Source organism: Onychomys torridus, chromosome 4, assembly GCF_903995425.1.
Source record: "Onychomys torridus chromosome 4, mOncTor1.1, whole genome shotgun sequence".
Taxonomy (NCBI): domain Eukaryota; kingdom Metazoa; phylum Chordata; class Mammalia; order Rodentia; family Cricetidae; genus Onychomys; species Onychomys torridus.
The window spans coordinates 124830549-124854048 of NC_050446.1; the positions used below are offsets into that span (position 1 = coordinate 124830549).

The following is a 23500-nucleotide window of genomic DNA, read 5'->3' on the forward strand; positions in this document are numbered from 1 at the left end:
CTTTAGGAAGGAAAGAGGTACCTTGCAATCTACTGGATCCTGCAGTTAGAAGGGCATGTGGCCCTGCAAAGGCCAGGCCTATGGGAGAGGCTTCCCTTAGCCTCAGGGATCTTGGCACTTGGAGAGTGACAGAAAACAGCATCTCCCCCACCTGTCCCCTGTGAGCAGAATGCCATCTGTGAATGTTTGACAACACAGTGCCTCACCAGACATCTTTAGAGCCATCAGGAGGTTCAGGAAAGGCTTCACAGAAATACAGATTTCAGAAGAAGAAGAAGAAAAGTAAAGAATTCTGAAATGTTATTGTGAGGGAGCTTAGAGATGATCTTATTCAGCCCTCAGGAACTGATGGACACTGAAATCTCCAGCAGGGGTACTGTGGTACTGTGGACTGATCTGTAACTTTCAGTCTTAGGGGATCGGATGCCCTCTTCTGGCCTCTGCAGGCACTGTGAGCATGGTGCACAGACAAGTGCCCACAAAAATGGCCAAACATACAATAAGAATTTTCAGGTTGGAGAGATGGCTCAGAGGTTAAGTGCACCAACTGCCCTTCCAGAGGTCCTGAGTTCAATTCCCAGCAACCATATGGTGGCTCACAACCATCTGTAATGAGATCTGGTGCCTTCTTCTGGCCTGCAAGCATACATGCTGTATACGTAATAAATAAATCTTAAAAAAAAAAGAATTTTCAATAAAATTAAAAGAAAATCTGGGCATGGTGGCACACGCCTTTAATCCCACCATTGGGGAGGCAGAGGCAGGTAGATCTTTGTGAGTTCCAGGATACAGAGCCTGGTTTATAAACCAAGTTTCAGGGTAGCCAGGGCTACACAGAGACCCTGTCTCAAAAGAACAAAACAAAATAAATAACTTGCTTCAGATATCCAAACTCAGTTATTTTTCTCAGGTTTGGTGGCCTAATCATACAATAGAGAAACTGAGGCCCGGATTTATTGTTATCCATATTGTAAATGGAGTTGACATAATTTTTAAACTTTAGCTTCAGTTCTTTGAGAATTTCATGCATGAGTGTTCATGTTGTTTCCACCTCATTCTCCCTGGAGTTGACATTTGAAGCCAAGGTCACTGCCAAAGCCAATATCTTTCTTTCTTTGTGTCTTTGTGTGTGTGTGGCATGTAAATATGTTTGTATGTATGCATGTGGGTATGTGTACATGTGTATGCATGTGTGTGGAGGTCAGAGGTCAGCATAGGTGTCTTCTGTCTTGCTGAATAAGGCTGTTCCCACTAGTTAATTATCAGATGTAGGCATTATCTGCTTGTTACCAGGGCTTCTGGCCAAAAGGCTTGGCTCTGGGTCTGAACATTTATTTGTCCATATTAAGAGAAAACAACATTATGTGTGTATAACATATTGATTCTCATATGGAAAATTTAGTTTGTTTTTAGTTTGGATCAAAACCAGGGAGAGAGAAACCCTCAGTCTGTGTCCACCTTGCACAGAAGCAAAGGATGAAACAAAAGCCCACATAAGTGTGCAAATGTGGGTTTACCTGTGCCTGTCGCAGGAATACTGGGTTGGCTATTTTCATTCCCATCATGGCGTTTCTCCAGGAATCCCTTTTTCTTGTTCATGCTTCATTCTATTCTATTTTTTAATTCATGCTTCATTCTTGATGGATTTGGGACACTGTGCCATTGGGTTGTCATCTGTCACTAGATTGTAACATGGGTTCTATCAGGGAACCTGAAGCAGGTAAAGATTTATGAAAAAATGAAACAATAGAAGAGGGAAGGAGAGAGGGAGGGAGCTGCATACCTACACCTAAGACTGAAAAACCACCAGAATACGGGCGGGAGTCAAGGTTGGAGAGATTGCTTCACCTAGTGGACAGATAGGTGATGTGCACAGGAGCCACTGGGTCCTCCATCTCCACAGCTTTCAATCAGGGAATGGAGGTCACAATTTGCCCCTGGTCTCCGAACAAAGACTTTCTTTGAAGTCATCAGTGATGCTCCTGCACCATCATAGCTGGGAGGAGTGCACACAGAACAGAATCTCACTTAGAAAAGGAAGACGTAGTAAAGAAGACCTTGAGCTGGAGAGCTGGCTCAGTCATTAAGTGTACTGGCTACTCTTGAGAGGACCCAGACTTAACACCCAGCACCTACTTAGCAGCTCACAACTATGCCACCAGATTCAGGGGATCCAGTGCACTCTTTTGGTTAACTTGTGACCTCATATACATGGTGCACTAAACACACAAGCAAATACATATACACATAAAAATAAAACAAATATTTTTAAGGCACTTTTTGGCTAAATTTAAGTAGCAAAACCAGTTTTTAAGAATGGCCTTTGTTAAGTTTATCTGGATTTAGATAATCATTCTTAAACAGGAATTATAGCCAGGATGGTGATGCATGCTTGTAATCCTAGTACTTGAGAGGTGGGAAAAAAAATCAGGTGTCCTGCTAAGTGGAAGTGGAAAAGTATATATTAGCACTGTGTGTATAAGAAGACAGTTTGTGTTTTTTTAAAAGATCCATGTGTATTGGTAGAGGGAGGGGAATTTCTTTTTTCCAAAGATTTATTTATTTATTATATATGCACTGTTCTGCCCGCATGCCAGAAGAGAGCATCAGATCTCATTATAGATGAGATGAATTGAACTCCCTGAGTCTCTGCCTACCTGAGGATCGAACCCAGGGCCTTGCTCTTGCTAGGCAAGTGCGCTACCACTGAGCTAAATCTCCAACCCTCCTCTCTCGTTTTTCAAGATAGGGTTTCTCTGTGTAACAGCCTGGCTGTTCTGGAACAGCTGTGTAGACCAGTCTGGCCTTGAACGCAGAGATCTTCCTGCCTCTGCCTCCTGAGTGCTGGGATTAAAGGCATGGGCCACCACACCTGACACTCATTGGTATTCCTTAACTTTGAATTTTTAAAGTAACTTTGTGATATCCCTATCCCTATCCTCTCATCCTTCGTTGATTTGAGCTTTTACATGTTTTTTCTTTTTCTTTTTCTTTTTTTTTTTTTTTGGTCATTTGTAAGAGTTTATATTTTAGGGTCTCAGTTTGTAGCCCAGGTTGTCCTGTAGCTTACTGGGTAGCCCAGGCTGGCCTTGGACTTCTCAATCCCCTTCTCCCACTTCCCAAAGGCTAGGATTGCAGATGTGTCCACCATGCCTGCTCTTTAAACATTGTAAGTTGCTTACGTATTTGGAGATGAGGAGAACATGCAGATGGGAAGAAAGTGAATTACCCATTTTGGAATGGACAAATCAGGAAGGGATGTGGTGGACAAGTGTGTGTGTGTTGCTCTTGGTGAGCGGCTCAGCTACAGCAGTGCAGCTTACTCAGGCTTACTGCTCATGCATGTGAGTCTTTCCTGAGCTGCTTGGGTTTCCGTACAGCATGGTGGCTCCTTCTAAGAGAGGACCATCCTGAGAGCAAGGTGAAAGAGCAAGACTTTATGATCTAGCCTTAGGTAATACTGCCTCATATCTACCACCTTCTGTGTGATTCTCTGGAATCAAGGGGAGGGCACATAGACTTTATCTCTAGACTTGGCTATGGAAACATTTTAGAAGACTCTGGGTCAGATAACGGGGTTACTGTCTTTAGAGGGTCCATTATGCCAGTGAGAGTCATCTATGTTGTAAGGTAGTCATTATTTTCTAGGTTTTGCTTTTTTTTTTTTTTTTAACATGGATCTCATATAGCACAGGCTGTGTAACCACGGCTGACCTGTCTGATGCTCTCGCTTCCACCTCTACAGTGCTAGAATTACAGGCGTGCACCATCACCTGTCAGCTTACTTGCTTACTTTTTAAATTGCTGTGTAGTTTCCCTCCCTACCCCACTCTATCTCCCCCCCTCCCTGCCCCTCCCTCTGGTTTCTTATGTAGCCCAGGCTGCCTTCAGACTCATTATGTAGCCAAAACTGGTTTGAACTCCTGATGCTTCTGACTCCACCTCACAAGTACTGGTGTTAGCTGTATGCCACCACCTAGGAAGTAAATTATCGTTCTGTCTCCCTGCCCTCAAGGGGTCTACATAGCCCCCACTGGCCTGGAACTCACTATGTAGACCAGGCTAGCTACAAATTCACCGAGATCTGCCTGCCTCTGCCTCCTGAGTGCTGGAATTTAAAAACGTGTGCTACAACACCTGGCTTGTTGGCTTCCTTTTGTGAGTCTCACTGTTTAGTGTACACTGGCTTGGAACTTAGTCTGTAGCCCAATCTGGGTTAGATCCCATGATTCCCTGACTCTGCCTCTAATACTGTTGTTGCAGGCAGACACTACCACTCCTAGAAAATTATTGTGTGATATTTCGTTGAGTGTGTAGAGTCCAATTTATGTATCTGCACTTCTATTAGATATCTGTAGTCTTGGCCATGTTGGAGAGCTGCTGTGAATGTCTTTTTTTGTTTGTTTGTTTGGTTGCTTTTTTGTTTATTGAGACAGGGTTTCTCTGTGTAGTTTTGGTACCTGTCCTGGATCTCTGCCCCTCTGCCTCTCCGCCTCTCTCCTCAAGGATTGAGCCCATCTCTCCTCTCTCTTTTTTTTTAAGCTGAGGATCGAACCCAGGGCCTTAGGCTTGCTAGGCAAGTACTCTACCACTGAGCTAAATCCTCAACCCTCCTCTCTGGTTTTTCAAGATAGGGTTTCTCTGTGTAACAGCCTTGGCTGTTCTGGAACAGCTGTGTAGACCAGGCTGGCCTTGAACTCAGAGATCTTCCTGCCTCTGCCTCTGAGCAGGCCTTCCACAGTGTAGGGTTAGAGGGCTTGAGGTGTGATGGGTGCTGAAGGAGCCCATGTACAGGACAGAAGAAGCATACCATCTCCAAGGTAACGTTTCTGCAAAACATTTCCTAGAGGACCAACATGTCTTCATGCAGAGCTGAGGGGACCTGGTCCAAATATTAGAGAGCAAAGGAGAGAGACACCGATCCAGGCCTCTTGTCCCATTTTCATTGCCCATCAGATAGTTACAGGCTCAAATGAAGGGCCAGTGCTTTCAGCAAATGCAGCCTTCAAACTTCTTCTGTTACCTAGGCAACTGTCATCATAACTCACACCTCAGAAGTGCCGTCTACAGGAATGCTAGAGTCGGAGCAATGATGTATTGCCAAGCTGTGTGACTTCCAAAATTCAGTGCTAAGTCAGTTAAGGCCCAGTAAGCTGGGGTGGGGCAATCTGGGTTCTTTAGTGACAGTTTCCCGGTTGTCTTTGACGTTTGTGCGGCTTCTCAGCCCCCTTCAGATTTGTAATGGGCATCTGTGAAGAACTCAGAGGTATTTGTGTTTTGCCCCTTCAGCAATCTCTGCCTGTCTCAGAGTTGCATTTATTCCTTTTCTTAACCTCAGATTCCTCTCTAGGGGACTGGATCGTCATTTCACTCTGATTATTGTCATTTGTGTTGTCGTCTGTCATAGTACTCATTTCCTGTTTGTTCCTGTGTGTCTGTGTGTGCATGTGTGTGCACATGTGTATGTGTATATGCACGTGCTCAAGTGTGTGTGTATGTATATGCATGCTCGTGTGTGTGTGTGTGTGTGTGTGTGTGTGTGTGTGTGTGTGTGTGTGTCTGGTGTGTGTCTGGTGTTGTTCCTTAGGAACTGCCCTGTTGCTGAGTCCAAGTCTCTCACCGGGACTTATTCCTGGCTCATTAGGCTTGGCTAACTGCCCAGGGACCCCCAGGGATCCCCTTGTCTCTGCCTCTCAGGTTGCAAAGGTGCACCTGCACAGGTCCTCATGTTTGCACAGCAGGCGCTCAGTGACTGAGCTAGCTCCTCATTTTTCTCCTTCTAATGTCTTTAGGTTGCAGTTGGTGCCCTTCCATGTTTCAGTGTCTTCTGTTTCAGGAAGCTGTCCTTAGCTTATCTTCTTGGCTCCCGTCATGTCTGTGCTGTCTGTGCAGCTTTTTTCCTTGTCTCTGTTTCTCCTCAAGACTTTGTGGTGACACTTACACACTGTTCTGGATTTAATGTCTTCCCAACTGTTCCTGAAACACCTTTTCCATTTAATATTCCCAGTATGCTTAGAATTGCTTATTGTCTGGTCTGAAGTGTGTGTGTGTGTGTGTGTGTGTGTGTGTGTGTGTGTGTGTGTTGGTTGGTTGTTGTTATTTGTTTTTTGGCTCTTTTGAGGGCCACCACCCAGCTCCCAAATACATCACACACGGAGGCTTATTCTTTTTGTTTGTTTGTTTGGTTGGTTGGTTTTTCGAGACAGGGTTTCTCTGTGTAGCTTTGGAGCCTGTCCTGGAACTCACTCTATAGCCCAGGATGGCCTCGAACTCACAGAGATCCCCCTGCCTCTGCCTCCTGAGTGCTAAGATTAAAGGTGTGTGCCACCACTGGCTGGCTGGAGGCTTATTCTTAATTATGAATGCCTGGCCTTAACTTGGCTTAGCTTCTAGCCAGCTTTTCTTTTCTTTTTCTTTTTTCTTTTTTTAAGATTTATTTATTTATTATGTACACAGAAGAGGATGACAGATCTTATTGCAGATGGTTGAGAGCCACCATGTGGTTGCTGGGAATTGAACTCAGGACCTCTGGAAGAGCAGTCAGTGCTCTTAACCTCTGAGCCATCTCTCCAGCCCCTAGCCAGTTTTTCTTAACTTAAATTATCCCATCTATCCTTTGCCTCTGGGCTTTTCTCATTCTCTTCTGTAAATCTTACTCTTACTCCGTAGCTTGCTATGTGGCTGGGTGGCTGGCCCTGAGTCCTCCTCTTTCTCTGGCTCTTAGATCTCTCCTCCCAGATTTCTCCTTCTGTATGTTCTCTCTGCTTGCCAGCCCCACCTTTCCTTTCCCCTGCCTCACTATTGGCCATTCAGTTCGTTATTAGACCATCAGGTGTTGTAGAGAAGCACAGTAACACAGCCCTGACAGCGTTACACAAATGCAACATAAACAAAAGTAACACACCTTAAAATAATATTACCCAACATATGTGTGTGTGTGTGTGTGTGTGTGTGTGTGTGTGTGTGTGCACTCTCAGACTGTTTCTCTGTCTTAGAATATGTCTTCTGCTTATTCTAGGAAGAGCTGAGGACCAACCTGGAACTGATTCAAAGTTACAGACTACGCATTGCCCAAGATATCAATCAAGGGAACCTAGAGCTTTTCCTGCGTTCTTATGATAGGTACAGTGTTTCCCATTCCTGGAGACCAGTTCAAAAGAGATGATTGGTACTTGTAAGAGAGAAGCAGCAAGGCACTTCCCTTGTGTTGTGTGTAAGGAGAGAAACCTGGAGCTTTGAGTTAACTGCTCTTTGCTGGAATTGTTTCATAAGGCGGAAGTGGCCTGTGGGTGCTGAAATACGAAAGAAGAGTTTATGTGTTCCAGAATTCACACCCATCTTCCTCCACTGTCAGAGTGAGAAGGGTGTGCTGATGCCTGTCCTGGGAACACTTCTCAGGGTGCAGACACTGGCTCCTTGGAGGAGGGAAGAGCCTGAGGGACTGGGTCAATGTAACTTTCCCCAGAGTTACACAGCAGGAGCATAGCCAGGATTGAACCTGCTCTCCAGGCCGGCCGGCCCTGTTTGTAGCTGAAAATCTATTAGTAGAATGCTTGTCTCAGTGCACAAGGTTCTGTGTTGGATCCCAGCGCTGAAAGGAAAATCCTGTGCTAGACTGTTACAAAGAAAGTCCTTCCTTCTTCTCCATCCCAAACAGTAAGGGTATGCTATTCCCTCCTTCTAAGGGGCTCATTCCTACACACCACTTGGAAAATTCTAGACTTGAGGATTTCAATAGTTTGCGTTTTAAAGTCTCCCCCTTTTTAGCATCCCATAAAATCCCTGTTCCTGCTCTGTAGCATGCAGGGTGCCATGGAAACAGCCTCAGGAGAACGCTCAGGGCCCTTCCATCCTCAGGTGTGAAGAAAAGACAGTGTTCCTAGACTGTCATACTCTGGATTACATGTCCAGGAAACACATGAAGGGCCATGATTTTCCTCAAGTGATGCTGATTCTGCTTTGTTTGTCTAGACGCAGAAACCTGAAGATAAAAAGACCCAAACCAGGCCAAAATGATAACAGGCTGAAAACATTAAAGTAAGCCCCTGAGTCTCCCCACTGAATGGCTGTGTATCTGCCTGTCATGACAGATCCATTGTCCACAGTGTTTGTGCTTACTTGCTGACTGACTCTTCTTCCTCGTGTTCCTAGGTGTTCTACTTTACTGGTGGTGGGGGACAATTCACCTGCTGTGGAGGCTGTGGTAAGTATGTCCTGATGTGAGCAGGCTGGGATTGAAGTGTAATCAAATGTATGTGGCAGCACACCACTGACAGTGTGTCGTGGAAACATGACCACATGGGGTCATGCTGTATCTCATTGCACCTACCAGGTATTACTGTTACATATTTTGAAAATCAATTCCTCAGCTATAGTTGGAATTTTCTTTGAGCCGCCAATCAGCTCTCAGATAAAGATATGGAGACTTATTAATTATGAATGCTCGGTCTTAGCTTAAGCTTGTCACACTAGCTCTTTTAGCTTAATTTAACTTGTTTCTATTCATCACTTTTTGCCTTGGGGCTTTTTACCTTTCATTCTGTATTGTCCCACTTTCCTGTTTCCTTCATGTCTGTCTGTCTGGCCCCTGGTGTCTCCCTGACATCTCCTTTTCTTTCTTCTGTTTTTCAAGCCTAAATTCCTCCTCCTACTTACTCTCTCTGCCCAGAAGATCTGCCTATACCTCCACCCTTACCATTGGCCATTCTAGTCAGGCAAGCTAAAAACAGCTACACAACTTTACATAATTAAACAAATGCAACACATCTTTACATAATTAAACAAATGCAACACATCTTTGCATAGTTAAACAAATATTTCTGCAATACTCACCTAAAGCGAGAAATCCATGGGAGTCTGCCTAAGGAGTATTAGGGAATTTATTAGGATATAAATTGAGGAAATACACTCACAAATACAGAACCAAGTAGACAGCTGAAGTCATCTTCTGATCTGACTGGGAGTGAATCCACCTGGCAGTTCAATCACACCAGGAAGCAGGCAGCAGGGAGAAGGGGCTTGTGACCCTCTTCCTTTCCTTTAAGAGGTCATATACAACAGAAGCACCGCCTCCTTCAGGCCTGTATAGCCCAAGGTCATGGGCGGAGCAGGTATTATTATACTCAGCGGTCACAAGCAGGTCTCATTAGATTGATGAGTGTGATCCTTGATGGTTCTGTGTGCTGCTGTCCACTCTGAGGCAATTAGTGCAGGGAAACACTGTATACTTATTCCAGAGTTCTGTTGCATAACCCCCCCCCCCCCCCCCCCCCCCCCCCGACGGGGGAAGTTACCACAAATCTGCAGCCTGGAAAGTGGCTGAGGGCCTGTAGCCTCTCTCTGCTTACTTCTGTACATTGCATATTGAAAAAAGTGCTCAGTGTGAATAAGGAAAATGTTACAAAGCAGGAGGATAGGCAGTTGTGTTCCCATTACCCAAAGACAAACTTTTCTTTAACTTAGCCCTGATTATGTTAAATATGTCAGATTTGGAGGCTGGTTACTGGGGAAGATGGCACCTGAGAGCTAGTTGGGTTTTTGTTTGTTTGTTTGTTTTTGGGTTTGTTTGTTTGTTTTTGGGTTTGTTTGTTTGTTTGTTTTGGGTTTGTTTGTTTGTTTGTTTTGGGTTTGTTTGGTTGGTTGGTTGGGGTTTTGTTTGTTTGTTTGTTTCTTTTGTTTTTGTTTGGTTTGGTTTGGTTTTGGTTTTTCGAGACAGGGTTTCTCTGTGTAGCTTTGGTGCCTGTCCTGGATCTCACTCTGTAGACCAGGCTGGCCCCGAACTCACAGAGATCCACCTGCCTCTGAGTACTGGAATTAGAGTCACGTGCCACCACCCGGCTCTGGAATATTTTCAGTTACATCTGGAAGGCTGGAGAGATGGCTCAGTGGTTAAGAGCACTGGCTGCTCTTCCAGAGGATCCAGGTTCAATTCCCAGCAACCACATGGTAGTTCACAACTGACTGTAGTAACTCCAGTTCCAGGGGATCAAACACTCATGGCAAAACACCAATGGGGGGGTGAGGGGGTGAGATTATTTACATCTGGTCTCACGTTTCTCGTAGAACCATTTTCTAAAAAACTTCTCCTTGGTCCTTGCCCTGTCAGAACTGTAACAACTCTGGTTGTGGCAGTCCATTTTCCTAACAATTGTAATAATGGGCTGTGAAAGATGGAAATTTTGAGTACATACTTTATATGGTATAAAATTGTGAGTCAGTAGAAACAAAGACTATGAGGGTTCAACTGTTATTATTTTGTTATTATATATCTTAAGGAAAACTGTCAAGCTTGAAGTTGGAACATCACTGGGGTAACTTCAAAAAGAAATGGCTCTTCAGAATTTGGGTACATGTGTTAAGAACTGAAATGTTGCAGGGCAGTGGTGGCACTCACCTGTAATCCCAGCACTCAGGAACAGGCCGATCTCTATGAATTCAAGGCCAGCCTGATCTACAGAGTGAGTTCTAGGACAGCCAGGGCTAAATGGAGAAACCCTGTTTTGAAAAACAAAAACAAACAAACAAAGAACTGAAATGTCTATACACTGCCCCTCAACCAGTAAAATCTCAGTGTTAAATAAGTAAAAAGGAGAGCCTCCCAGAAGAATTCAGCTTCCCACTGGGGAGCCAGAGACTTTGAGGCAGAAGAGTTGGTGGTTGGGGAGGGGCAGCCCTTCACTCTAGACAGGAGGGACTGAGCGGGGAGGTGGAGACAGTGCACAGTCCCAGCTGATAGGCCATTGGTGCTGGGACAGCATGGAGGAGATCCCAGCAGGACAGGGCCACAGTCCTGTTCACCTGTCAGAGAAGGAAGGCTCCTTGCCCACATGTCATGGCCAGTAGGAAAAGCCCTTAGATTCAGCATGCTCTTCATTAGAGAGTAACAGACAATGAATAATTTGCCTAATAGTTATTTATATTATGTAGTTGGTGCTGGGCGGTGGTGGCTCACGCCTGTAATCCCAGTGTTTGGGAGGTAGAGGCAGGTGGATCTCTGTGAGTTCGAGGCCAGCCTGGTCTCCAAAGTGAGTTCCAGGAAAGGCACAAAGCTAAACAGAGAAACCCTGTCTCGAAAAACAAAAACAAACAAACAAACAAAAAATATTATGTAGTTGGTTGTGTTGTTTTTACTTTTTATTCTTTTGGGGGCCCACCACCCAGCTCCTAAATAATCACATGGAATCTGTTTTCTAGCCAGCTTTTCTTCACTTAAATTAGCCTGTCTACCTTTTACCTCTGGGCTTTTACTTTTCTCTATTTCTGTGATCTTTTCTTTACTTCTTACTCTGTGTCTGGCTGTGTAGCTGGGAAGCTAGTCCCCAGTGTCTTCCTCCTTCTCTTGCTCCTCTATCCTCTTTTCCCAGATTTCTCCTCCTATTTATTCTCTCTGTCTGCCATCCCTGCCTATCTCTTCTTCTGCCTTGCTATTGGCCGTTCAGCTCTTTATTAGACCCAAAGGTGATTTAGACAGGCAAAGTAACACAGCTTCACAGAGTTAAACAAATGCAACATAAAAAGATGCAACACATCTTTGTATCATTAAACAAGTATTCCACCGCATAAACAAATGTAACACATTTTTAATATTCTACAACAATATTACATATACTTACTCTGTGTTATGTGTGAGATCAGATAACAGTGTGCAAGAATTGTTTCCCTGCTTCCATCATTTGAGCTCTGGGGATCAAACACAGGTCATCAGGGTGGCAGCAAGTATCTTTACTGCTGAGCCAATTTGCCAGCTCATTTCCAGATTTGTAGATATGTTCTGAAGTATCAGATATGAGAAGAATCACTTGAAATCCCACAGTCTATGTTGGTACTCTATTTGACTGGGTCAACCACCAGCAAGCTGAGCTGTTGATCTTGTAGGATCATTCTGATGCCAAGCCACCGCTTATTTTTCTAACAGTTTATAAAATTGTTTTCTCCTTTTTGTTTTTAAAGGTTGAATGTAATTCTCGCCTCAACCCTAGAAATACAACTTTACTGAAGGTAATGTGTCTTCTGTCATTGCCAACCACGTGTGAGTGAGTTAGCGTGATTGCAAATTAGGGTGTTTTAGGGAAGCTTCCCAGAAAAGCTTCTCGTGAGTCTGTTATTCACTGTTTTACACAAAAAGAAACAGAACTTCTGAGTCTATTTTCCTTATGTTAGTTACTGTTATTTTGCTTCAGTAAAACCCCATGACCAAGGCAACATATAAAATAAGGTGTTTAATTGGGCTTACAGTTTCAGAGTGCTAAGTCCATGATGATGGAGAAAAGGCGTGGCAGCAGGAACAGAGCACCCTAATCCACAAGTAGGGTGCAGAGAGCACACTAGGAATGGCACAAGTCAAAGCCTACCCCCAGTGACACACTCCCTAGTACTCCTAAATAGCTCTACCAACTGGCACCAAGCATTCAGACATGTAAGCCTATGGGAGTCATTCTATTTCCAAAGTCCATGTAGATATTGGAAAATAGAATAAACGGTGCAAAAAATTTAAATTGTACATAATCCTAGCACAAAGAATTATATGTAGTATTGGTGTCTTTTTCCTGTACTGTTTTATATCACTAAAATCAGAAAGCATGAACTGGACAAGGTGGCAAAAACCTCTAATAGCAGCATTCAGGAGGCATAGGCAGGTGCATCTCTGAGTTTGAGGTTAGCCTGTAGATCAAGTCTCAAGACATCCAGGCTACAGAGAGAAATCTGCCTTGCAATCTCCCCCACACACACACACAAAGTTATTTATAGCTCCATATCTGTTTTCCTCCCATTCCTGACATAAAAATTTCCCCAGATCATCAAAAACTGCATAGTCCAGATGTGGTAGCACACATCTGTTTTGTTTTGTTTTTGTTGTTTTTGTTTTGTAGTGGATAGTCTGGCGGTGTTCTCTGGAGAACTCTGCTCAGTCTACCTCCTGCATCCAGCGTCCCAGAACCAAGAGAGAGACCTCTTCTCGATCCTGGGTCTTCTGCTTCCTCCTCCGCCCCACCTTGTGGGCGTGACCATTACCGAAGCCTCAATGGGGGTTGGAACTTCCAGGCCAATGCTGGGATGGCTATCCACTTCATCTCCCCCTTTTGTCTAAATAAGAAAGTTCTAACCTAATACAAGACTATATACAAAGAGATGGTTATTAAATATTGTCCAGGAGTAATGAGGGATAATGACCTAGATAAGTTGGAATTACAATAAGTGCGAACAATATCAAGCAAAAAACACATAGTAAAATCCAGGGAAGTCTAGAGCATGGGTAGGTGGCATGTTACAAAGATCATTCCAAAAGATGTCCTATCCTAAAGAACCTGAGTCTAATACATAATATATTCTATCTAAGATATTATATATGTATATATACTAAGTTGTAACTATAACTGCTAATCTTCAACCTCATCAAAGACCTGAGAAGGAATATAATAATACCTGAGAAATGGGAGAAGGATGCAAGCAACTTTTGGGAGTTTTGCAAGAGTAGATAGAGACAGCTGGCAGCCTGGACAGTCACCTAATGTTTCTCAGCATCGTTGGTGCATTCAAAATGGCTATAGGCCTAGAGTATCTGACAGATCATTTTCAGAAGCAGGAATTCTGAAAGACCATCTTACCCTGTCTTGGCAAAGTATAGTGGTCACTTTCCTTGTGTCCCACTTGTCCAGAAAGGACAGCATTTGTACTGTCAGCAGTTGAGGCAAGGGCAGTTCTTTGCCCAATAGGCCATTTTGTGCCAAGAAGACAAACTTCCAAATGGAAATGTCTTAGAAGCCCAACATTCTCTCGGGATCAAATTGGTGCTGCCAGGAGCAATTGTGTCTCACATCAACAGAATTCTAAGTTATTTAAATGCCATATTCTCTAGGTCCATGAAGTGTTTGAAGATTACCTGTCCATCTGACCTATGTATTTATAAATCTGGATAACCTAACTAATATAATTATAGAGATGACAAGCATAGGTGACAATAACTCTATAAGTCTTATCTACCTAGATAACCTAAGGACTAAGACTTCATGTAAACAAGGCAAACAGTCTGTAAGCAAATGTACAGTAAAAGGACAATAACTTTAAATTGTGACAATATACAAAATATCTTTAACAGAGGTAGGAATGTATAGTGCAATATGCAATATAATAATAATCCTAAATATGTATCAGTATACAGAATATCTTAAACAGAAGTAGAACATACATACAGTATGACAGATACAAATTCACATTTGTATCAATATATAAATATTTCAAATAAGAGTAAAAATATGTGTACAATATAGCAAACGTAGTTCTGAATTTGTATCAATATACAAATTATCTTAAATAGGAATATAAAAAGTTTATATTTGTATCAACATACAAGAATCATAACAGTGCAAAGGCTGCTATATTACTAAATTTGTTTACTAATGTATATGATAGTCTACCATAATATCTTATACCTATCCATTCCATTTCTTCTTTTCCTTTTTTTTTTTTTTTTTAGACATATTGTCTATCCTTAAGTAGGGTACTGAGTTTAACAGTTTCTTCCACCCCAACCCTAGAACCATTATCCATAACCCTGAGAAATATGAAACCTTAGGGAGAAGGGGCGTCATTTTCTTAGAACTGCTTCCTGCTGTTTAGGGGGCGATGGTATCTCTGTTGGGTATTGTGAGAAAGCTCAGATAGTTAAATCTCAGTTAGACTAACTGTAGATTCTGCAGCAACTCTCAGAGTAATGGGTAAGATTGTCTGAAATTCTGGCAAGAAGTGTAGTATGATGATGATTACCATGGCATCATTCTGGATTGGGTAGAGTTGTTGTTGTTGGAGCCCCATCTTCCTTCTGGAGACTTTAGAGATTGCTATTGGAAAAAACTTATTTTTTATCAGAATGGAAGGTTTGGATTTAAAGATGTCATGACATGTAAGAAAGGATTCCAAGAAATCAAGAGTAAGCATGGAGAGAATTAGAATCTTGAAGATAATGGTCCCTTATAATTAGTTTCCTTCTGTCTCACACCAGAGGGCTCTTCTGATATGGGACTGAAGAATCTCTCAACCTTTTATTTTATCAATATGCTTGGGTTTAGAGAAGGAGTGAGCCAATTCCATCTCCAAAGCCAGCTTGGTTTATAATTAAATGGAACCACAACTATTGTAGATTGATAGAGATATAGATGTTAGACAGTGATATCTTACCCTGTGTAGATTGGTACCAATAGATTCTTTCTTTCTGCTGTAAACATCCAGATATCCAAGGCCTTATGATTTCTGGAAGATGGGTATTTCCATTATCCTGGAAAGACAAAAACAGAACCCTACCCCAACCTTTGATTGTTAAATTTTTCTTACAACCTGAAGAGATGTCACATTGGTGGATGATCTTTTACTTGTCCTCATCAAGGGGTTTCTCCTTTTCGAATCGAATTTTTATTAATTTTGTTGGTATCCATTTCTTTTCTTCTCCTGTGGAAACAAAAGCAAAACCCCTTCCCCAACGTAGGACATATCCAGGTTTCCATTCTGAGGTCAACACATCTTTGAAATAAACTGGTTGGTTTAGCTCAGGAGTTTTGTCTGTCGTCCAATGTCTCTCCACAGCTGTTGTTCCTTTCTTATCAACATTGAGAAAATTCAAGGTTAATAAAGCACTATGCAATCTATTTCTAGGAGTCATTGTTACCTGTTGCTGTTTATTTAGCATATCCTTTAAAGTTCGATTGGATCTTTCTATTACTGCTTGGCCTGTGGGATTGTGTGGTATACCTGTAACATGCTTTATATTGTAATAAGCAAAGAACTGTCTCATTTTATTGGAGACATATGCTGGGGCATTATCTGTCTTAATTTGTACAGGTATTCCCATGATGGCCATAACTTCTAATAGGTGTGTAATCACAGAATCAGCCTTTTCAGAACTCATAGGAGTTGCCCACTGAAATCCTGAATAGGTGTCAATGGTATGGTGTACATACTTTAATCTTCCAAATTCTGCAAAATGAAACACATCCATCTGATAAATTTAATTTCTTTGCATACCTTTTGGATTGCTCCCTGCAGGTAATGGAGTTTGGTTATAAAAGGAACAAGTAGGACATTTTTTCACAATATCCTTAGCTTGTTGCCAAGTAATGGAGAAATCCTTCTTCAAACCTTTGCTATTTCATGGTATTTCTTATGAAATTCTGAGGCTTCTAGCACATTACTTATTAGTAACTGATCAATCTCATCATTACCTTGTGCTAGAGGTCCTGGCAGACCTGTATGGGATCTGATATGTGTTATATATATATAGGATGTTCCCTTTTTCTGATGATTTCCTGCAATTGTATGAATAATGAAGTTAATTCTGTATTATCAGGAATAAATTCAGCAGTTTCAATGTGTAAAACAACTCTCTCTGCATATTGAGAGTCAATGACTATATTGAGGGGTTCTGTGAAGTCCATCAGTACCATAAGAATGGCATACAGTTCTGCCTTTTGTACAGAGCTGTATGGACTTTGTACCACTTTCTTAAGTCTCCTGATTTGTATCCTGCTTTCCCTGATTTATTTGCATCAGTATAGAATGTGAGGACTCCAGAAATTGGCTTGTGTCGTACAATGTGAGGAAGGACTCATTCAGTCTTCTTTATGAATTCTATCCTCTTGCTCCCAAAATGTTACTGCAGGCTCTTTGCCAGTATTCATTATCTTTCCATAGTGATGAAATTTCCTCATTAGCTAAAGGTACTACAATTTCTGCTGGGTCCATTCCTGTCAACTGATGAAGTCTTAATTTACCTTTTTGAATCAAATCAGAGATCTTTTCTATATAAGTCTTTAATTTCTTATTTGGTTTATGTGGTAGGAATATCCATTCCAATATAATATCTTCCCTCTGCATCAAAATACCTGTGGGGGAATGTCTGGAGGGGAATATGACAAGAATGCATTTAAGTTCTGGATCCACATGATCCACATGTGCTTCTTGAATTGTCTTTTCTACTAGAGCCAATTCCTTCTCAGCTTCGGCTGATAATTCTCTTGGACTATTTAATTCTTTGTCCCCTTCTAGAGTATTAGCCAAATTTTATAGTCCATCTTTGGGTATTGCCATGATACCCAATAAGTTGGAAATGCTTCCTAACAACTTTTGAAAATCATTAAGAGTCTTTAATCGATCTCTCCTCAGTTGTACCTTTTGGGGTCTAATTTTTTGTAACTCTATCTTATATCCTAAGTAATTAATAGAATCTCCTCTTTGTATTTTTTCAGGAGCAATTTGCAGTCCCCAGCAAGGCAAAACTTTTTTTACTTCTTCAAACATGCTTTCTAATGTGTCTAACTTTGGATCAGCTAATAGGATATCATCCATATAGTGATAAATTATGGATTGTGAAAACTTTACACGAATTATCTCCAATGGTTTTTGCACAAAGTATTGGCATAAGGTAGGGCTGTTTAACATTCCCTGTGGGAGGACCTTCCATTGATATCTCTTGACTGGCTGAGAATTGTTATAATTAGGAACTCTGAAGGCAAATTTTTCTCTATCATTTTCTTGTAAGGGTATGGTAAAGAAATAGTCTTTTAAGTCAATAACTATTATAGGCCATTCTTTGGGTAGCAGAGAGGGCAAGGGCATCCCAGTCTGTAGGGAGCCCATTGGCTGAATTACTTTATTAATAGCTACCAGATCTGTCAGCATTCTCCAATTACCAGACTTTTTTTTTTTTTTTTTTTTTTAATAACAAATACAGGAGAATTCCAAGGGCTGGTAGATTCTTCAATGTGTTGAGCATTTAACTGCTCTTGAACCAGCTGTTCTAAAGCTTGTAGCTTCTCTTTTGTCAAAGGCCACTCTCCAACCCAGACAGGTTTATTAGTTAGCCATTTTAAAGGTAAGGCAGTTGGTACTTCTGAGAGTTCAACAGCAGTTGTACTCTGTTTGTGTAGAGCAAGAATGGTTGGTGATTGTTTTTTATAGCATGTTATGATATTATTCCTAGAAATATGCATTGGCCTGTATTCCTTTTCTGAGAGTATAGGAATTTTAATCTGGGTATTCCACTGTTGTAACAGATCTCGGCCCCATAGATTTACTGCTACATTTGCTACATATGGCTTCAGCCTTCCTCTCTGTCCTTCTGGCCCTATGCATTCAACCCATCTCGAACTCTGTTTTATCTGAGATAGGGTGCCAATTCCTAAAAGTTGGACATCTACCTCTTGAAGAGGCCAATTTGGATGCCATGATTTTTGTGTAATTATAGTCACATCCGCACCTGTGTCTACCAGGCCCTCCAGAACCAACCCATTAATTCGAATTCTAAGCTTTGGTCTTTGTTCATTTATGGAAGTCTGCCAAAGTATTTGTTTTATTGTGTTCTTTGTAAACTGTGATTCATCCATCAGAGCTGTTTTATCATCCATTGCAGTATCGGTTTTTACATTAGGCATTGGTTTATTCAGTTGTCCTGGAGAGGAATGTCTTCCACAATGGCTGGGAATGTTCTTACCACATTTGATTTGGGGGCCTGCAAGAGGCCCCCTGAGGCATTTCCCGCCAGTAAAGGGTTGCCTCATATATCTGTTTTTGATCTGCACTCACTGGTCCATTGTCGGCCTTTGCCACATCTTCTACATAATCCAGGAGGTGGTTGGGGTCTCCTGTTTAGGCTATTCCTAGAAGGAGTATTACTTCTAGGATTATCCCATGTACAGTTTTTACTTATATGACCTGGTGTACCACATTTAAAACATTTGGTACCAAAGGGCCTTCTTTCACCTCTGGGATTTGTCTCTCCTATCCAAGCCTCATTGCTGTAGTTAAGAGATTCAACAACATTAGTATACTGAATCCATTCTTCCCAAGGAGCTGATCTGATTTTTAATGGTGTAAGTATTCTTTTGCATTCTGTTTTAGCATTGTCAAATGCCAAGGACTTAGTTAATACTTTTCTTAATTCTTTATCTGATACAGCTTTTGTTATAGCTGTGTTCAGCCTTTATAAAAAAATCAGTGAAGGGTTCATGCGGTCCCTGAAATATCTTTGTGTATACCTCAGTTGCTTTTCTAGGTTCTGGAATTTTTTCCCAAGCATTTAGAGCTGCTGTACGGCATAGGGATATTGTATGCTCATCATAAATGGCTTATACATTCCTGTCAGCGAAACATCCCTCACCAAGTATTTGATCTTGGGAGATCTCAAAACCTCTGAGTTTACCTTGTTGTTCTAAATTTCTTGCCTCTTCTCTCAACCAGCTTTTCCACTGTAACTGCTGGCTATATTCTAGAACAGCTGAAATTAACTGATGCCAGTCATCTGGAATGATTCTATGTGAGGTAGACCATGAATTTAACATCTGTTTTACATATGTGGAGTGTATCCCATATGTAACTACTGCTTCCTTTATATTTTTAAAGTCCCTTGTTGAAATTGGTTGTAATGTATATGTCGTATATGGTTTGGGGTGTGTGTCATCTGCTGGCTTCTCATGGATGATAACAGGATAAGCCATTGTATGAGAGCCATTTGGAGATGTTACAACCTGTATGGTCTTGCCCTTCTGCTTACTAGGTCCCTTGTCATGTTTATTGAGAGTTTCCTCCAGGGTTTGTAAACAAGCACCTAGGGTCTGTTCCAGGGAGTAAACCTCCTCTCTTGTAAGGGATTCCAGATTTTTCATAGTATCATGGAAGTTTTTATGTTCTTCTGAAACACATGATTCCATGGACCTTATCTTATCAAGTAATGATAATTTTTCTTCCTTATATAGTGTCTGAGTAGCTACAACTTCACTCTGGAGAGTTAGTGTTCTATCTATTAAATACTCATATTTATTATCAATAAAAGCAATTTTGGGTACAAGCTTGTTTTGTAAATCCTGGTTAGCAGATTCCAGAGAGAGAATCTTTTTATGTAAGTCCTGGTCAGCAGATTCCGTACAAAGAATCTTTTTCTGTAAGCCTTCATTGCTAACTTTTAAAGCCTGTAAATCCTGGTTAGCAGATTCCAGAAAGAGAATCTTTTTTCTGTAAGCCTTCATTGCTATTTTTTAAAGCCTGTAAATCCTGGTTGGCAGATTCCAAAAAGAGAATCTTTTTCTGTAAGCCTTCATTGCTATCTTTTAAAGCCTGTATCAGTCCCAATAATGACTCATCTTTGTTCTTATTATTAAACCAGTGTTTGAACACTGTGTGAATTATTACAATGAATGTCAAAATGGTACAGGCCAGATATGTCTTAGGGAGGTTGTATATTTCCAGGAAAATGTCATTCATCATACAGGCAAAAAGGTTTTTAAATTCTTGTGAGGTAATGTTGTCAGCCATATTACAAGAATTACTCAAAATTTGTTAGTCAGTTTTAAGGTGTAAAATTATCAAGTACTTTTACTTGAAATAAGCTTACCTTTCCATGGTTTTTTTTGGGGGGGGTGCAGTAGCTCTTTTCAGCCAGCAGGAGGCATTGGTATAGCTCCAAAGCAGGGCCTGCTGGTGACCTTGGCTGGTGGCAGCTGAAGGCAGGAGCCAAGATGGCAGGGAGCCGGCATTCAGGGAGGAGTGGGAAGGCCTCACTCACAGCGGTTTTCGCTGGTCTAGGGGCTAAGCTGAGACTGGACTAGCTGTTCCCTTTTTCAGGAATGGAACCGTGTAGGCGTCCCCTCCCCTGGTTAAATGGAACTTTGCAGGCGGGTTTAGGTACCCACCAGCCGGGGAGGTTGGGGAGGGAGCCGCCTAAGCCTTTGGAATTTGCCCCATGTGAGCGCCAGATATAGGTGAAATTATTAAGGCCACTCCACGTAGTTAAAAGGGAGGTTTATTTTGTGGGGTAACTTACAAATGAAGGGATAGGTTGTAGGGTCTGGCAAAGGTATGGCACAGTCTGGCGGTGTTCTCTGGAGAACTCTGCTCCAGTCTACCTCCTGCATCCAGCGTCCCAGAACCAAGAGAGAGACCTCCTGTTGATCCTGGGTCTTCTGCTTCCTCTTCCACCCCGCCTTGTGGGAATGACCATTACCGAAGCCTTAATGGGGGTTGGAACTTCCAGGCCAATGCTGGGATGGCTATCCACTACATTGCTTTTTTTTTTTTTTTTTTTTTTTTTGGTTTTTTTTTGTTTTTCGAGACAGGGTTTCTTTGTAGCTTTGGAGCCTGTCCTGGGCTAGCTCTGTAGACTAGGCTGGCCTGGAACTCACAGAGACCCACGTGCCTCCCAAGTGCTAGGATTATAGGCGTGTGCCACCACTGCCCGGCTAGTAGCACACATCTGTAATGTTAGCACTTGGGAGGTGGAAGCAGGAGCATCTCATCTTGAAGGCCAGCTTTGGCTACATATGAAGACTGTCTAAAAAACAAACTGTAACAAAAATGTTAATAATTCACTGGGCCAGTGTAGTGGCGCATGCCTTTAATCCCAACACTTGGGAGGCAGAGGCAGGCAGATATTTGTGCATTCCAGGCCAGCCTGGTTTATAGAGTGAGTTCCAGGACAGCCAAGGCTACACAGAGAAACCCTGTCTTGAAAAATACTCCCCTCACCCCAAAAATCTGAATGTGGTGTGTGCCTGGCATAAAGTTTTCTAGCAATGAAACCATGGAATTCATATCCCTTTAAATAGAGACAAGTCAAAGCCAAATGATGTGGTGCATATCTTTAATGCTAGCACTCAGGAGGCAGAGGCAGGAGGATCTCTGTGAGTTTGAGGCCAGCCTGGTCTATAGAGTGAGATCCAGGACAGCCATGGCCACATTGAGAGCCCCTGCCAATAAACAAACAGAGTCCATTCAGCCAAGTAGCCCCTTCAAAAGGCCTCGGGGTACTGAGAGCATTCTCCTTAGTGGAGGTCCTGCTCACTTAGGTGTTCTTCCTTTTCTAGATGGCAGACTGTGGAGGACTGCCCCAAGTAGTTCAGGTAAGAAAGCTCTCATAATAACTACATAGTCTCTCTCTCTCTCCTCTCTCTCATTGCTACCTCTCTACTTATGTACAAATTAATGCCTTCTTTGTTCCCCCAGCCTGGGAAGCTCACCGAGGCCTTCAAGTACTTTTTACAGGGAATGGGCTACAGTGAGTAGTATGTTTTCTATTTATGGTAATGGGGTAAGTTTGACATCTGAGAGTCCACAGTTCTCAGAATATAACCAACCCATTGACTAACCAGCCTTAAAGTGGAAACCATAGGGTATGGCACATTCATCTGTGTGTGTATATGAGATGGGCAGACGCTCGTCAGCACTTAACTGTGTCAGATGGTCCTGGGAATGGATGGAAGTCTCACTGTATTGGATTTACACTTGTTTTTTCTTTTGTTCTTTGGTTTAGTCTTGCATGCACTGCAGGTTTTGGTCACCAGTATGTGTTCCCAAAGCCACCTTCCCATCACTGTATGAATGGCGTGGGCACAGCGAAGAGGCTTTACTCCGCCCTTAGGGTTTCCCATCGTACTCTGAAGTAGAATCTGGGGAGAATCGAGGTGCAGGGGATCAAAACAGCCATGCATACAGCCCCTCACCTGGAGCAAACAGTGCAGAGTGGGGCACCTCTTCTGTCGTCCTTGGCGTCAGCTTAGGTGGGCTGGGAAAGGTAGTCTTTGGTGAAATTTGTAGAGTAACTGAGCTACACTGAGCTCCTTCTAATATCCTGCTTCTTTATTACAGTACCATCTGCCAGCATGACCCGGCTTGCCCGATCACGAACATACTCAGCCCTCAGTAACATCGGATCTAAAAAATTTTATTTCACCCAACCTGTGACCAGCAGTCAGTCAGATGGAGCTCAAGAAGTCTGTGGGCCCTCTAATCTCCTGAGCACACTCCAGACCATGGAGGTGCCCTGCTAAGCAGATGGGTCCTCCCTGGACCATGCAAGTCCCTCCTCCTTCAGATGACCGCTCCATAATGGAACATTTCATCCTGTCAGCTGGCCTCCACTTTCACTCATGCATGGCCACAGCACCTCTTTCCAGTAGCCTGGATTTCCCATTCTCTCCACACACCCCTTTTTGTCTGTACCAAGAACCACACACACCCATGCCATTACTGTAACATTCCAACATCTTGATCCGATCTGATCTCCATATCTTCTCTTGCCAGCCTTTCCCTATGCTCCCTCAAATATGCATCTGATGAAATTCTTTGATTCCCAACTCCATGTGTGTGCGAGCATGCGTGTCTGTGTCTGTGTGTGCATAGTTCTGTGATTTTAGACATGCTTTCTTGTAGTGCTTCTGCAAAGGGACTTTTTTTGCATTCTCAGTGGCGTTTTAAAGGGAAATATGCAGAGCAGATATCTGGATGGCTTGGACCACAAGCTTGGATTTTGGTTCCACTTGGACAGTATTTGCAGTGATTTCAGGAGAGAGAAGGTCTGACAGATGTGAGGACTGTAGTTATTGTGTAGACTATTGATTAGCTGTGACCAGTAGAGGGGTCTGTAGATAGATTCCACAGAGCCATCACATCTGGCTTGAATTCCTGAGTAACAGCACCCAGGCTTTGAACACCTTTTGTTTAAAGTCAGTGATTGCAACAGAGC

At 42.4% G+C, this 23500-nt stretch overlaps 2 protein-coding genes across 2 annotated transcripts; both read left to right on the plus strand.

Annotated features, from left to right (window-relative positions):
- The first annotated feature begins 321 nt into the window (after positions 1-321).
- On the plus strand, positions 322-12036 carry LOC118581932 (protein NDRG3-like). The gene is made up of 5 exons (XM_036184328.1): positions 322-381; positions 7019-7122; positions 7972-8037; positions 8152-8203; positions 11950-12036. Exons 1-5 carry the CDS (start codon positions 322-324, stop codon positions 12034-12036), a joined length of 369 nt encoding a protein of 122 aa, XP_036040221.1.
- Positions 12037-21814: 9778 nt separating this feature from the next.
- Positions 21815-23156, plus strand: LOC118583184 (protein NDRG3-like). Its single transcript, XM_036186578.1, has 3 exons — positions 21815-21878; positions 21982-22033; positions 22624-23156. Exons 1-3 carry the CDS (start codon positions 21843-21845, stop codon positions 22803-22805), a joined length of 270 nt encoding a protein of 89 aa, XP_036042471.1. The 5' UTR covers positions 21815-21842; the 3' UTR covers positions 22806-23156.
- Positions 23157-23500: the final 344 nt, after the last annotated feature.

Coding starts and splice junctions, on each gene's coding strand:
- LOC118583184 (XM_036186578.1), top strand. CDS start 21,843: ATGGCAGACTGTGGAGGACTGCCCCAAGTAGTTCAG. Junction 21,879..21,981: donor GACTGCCCCAAGTAGTTCAG/GTAAGAAAGCTC, acceptor TTGTTCCCCCAG/CCTGGGAAGCTCACCGAGGC. Junction 22,034..22,623: donor TTTACAGGGAATGGGCTACA/GTGAGTAGTATG, acceptor TCTTTATTACAG/TACCATCTGCCAGCATGACC.
- LOC118581932 (XM_036184328.1), top strand. CDS start 322: ATGATCTTATTCAGCCCTCAGGAACTGATGGACACTGAAATCTCCAGC. Junction 7,123..7,971: donor TTCCTGCGTTCTTATGATAG/GTACAGTGTTTC, acceptor TTGTTTGTCTAG/ACGCAGAAACCTGAAGATAA. Junction 8,204..11,949: donor CACCTGCTGTGGAGGCTGTG/GTAAGTATGTCC, acceptor TTGTTTTTAAAG/GTTGAATGTAATTCTCGCCT.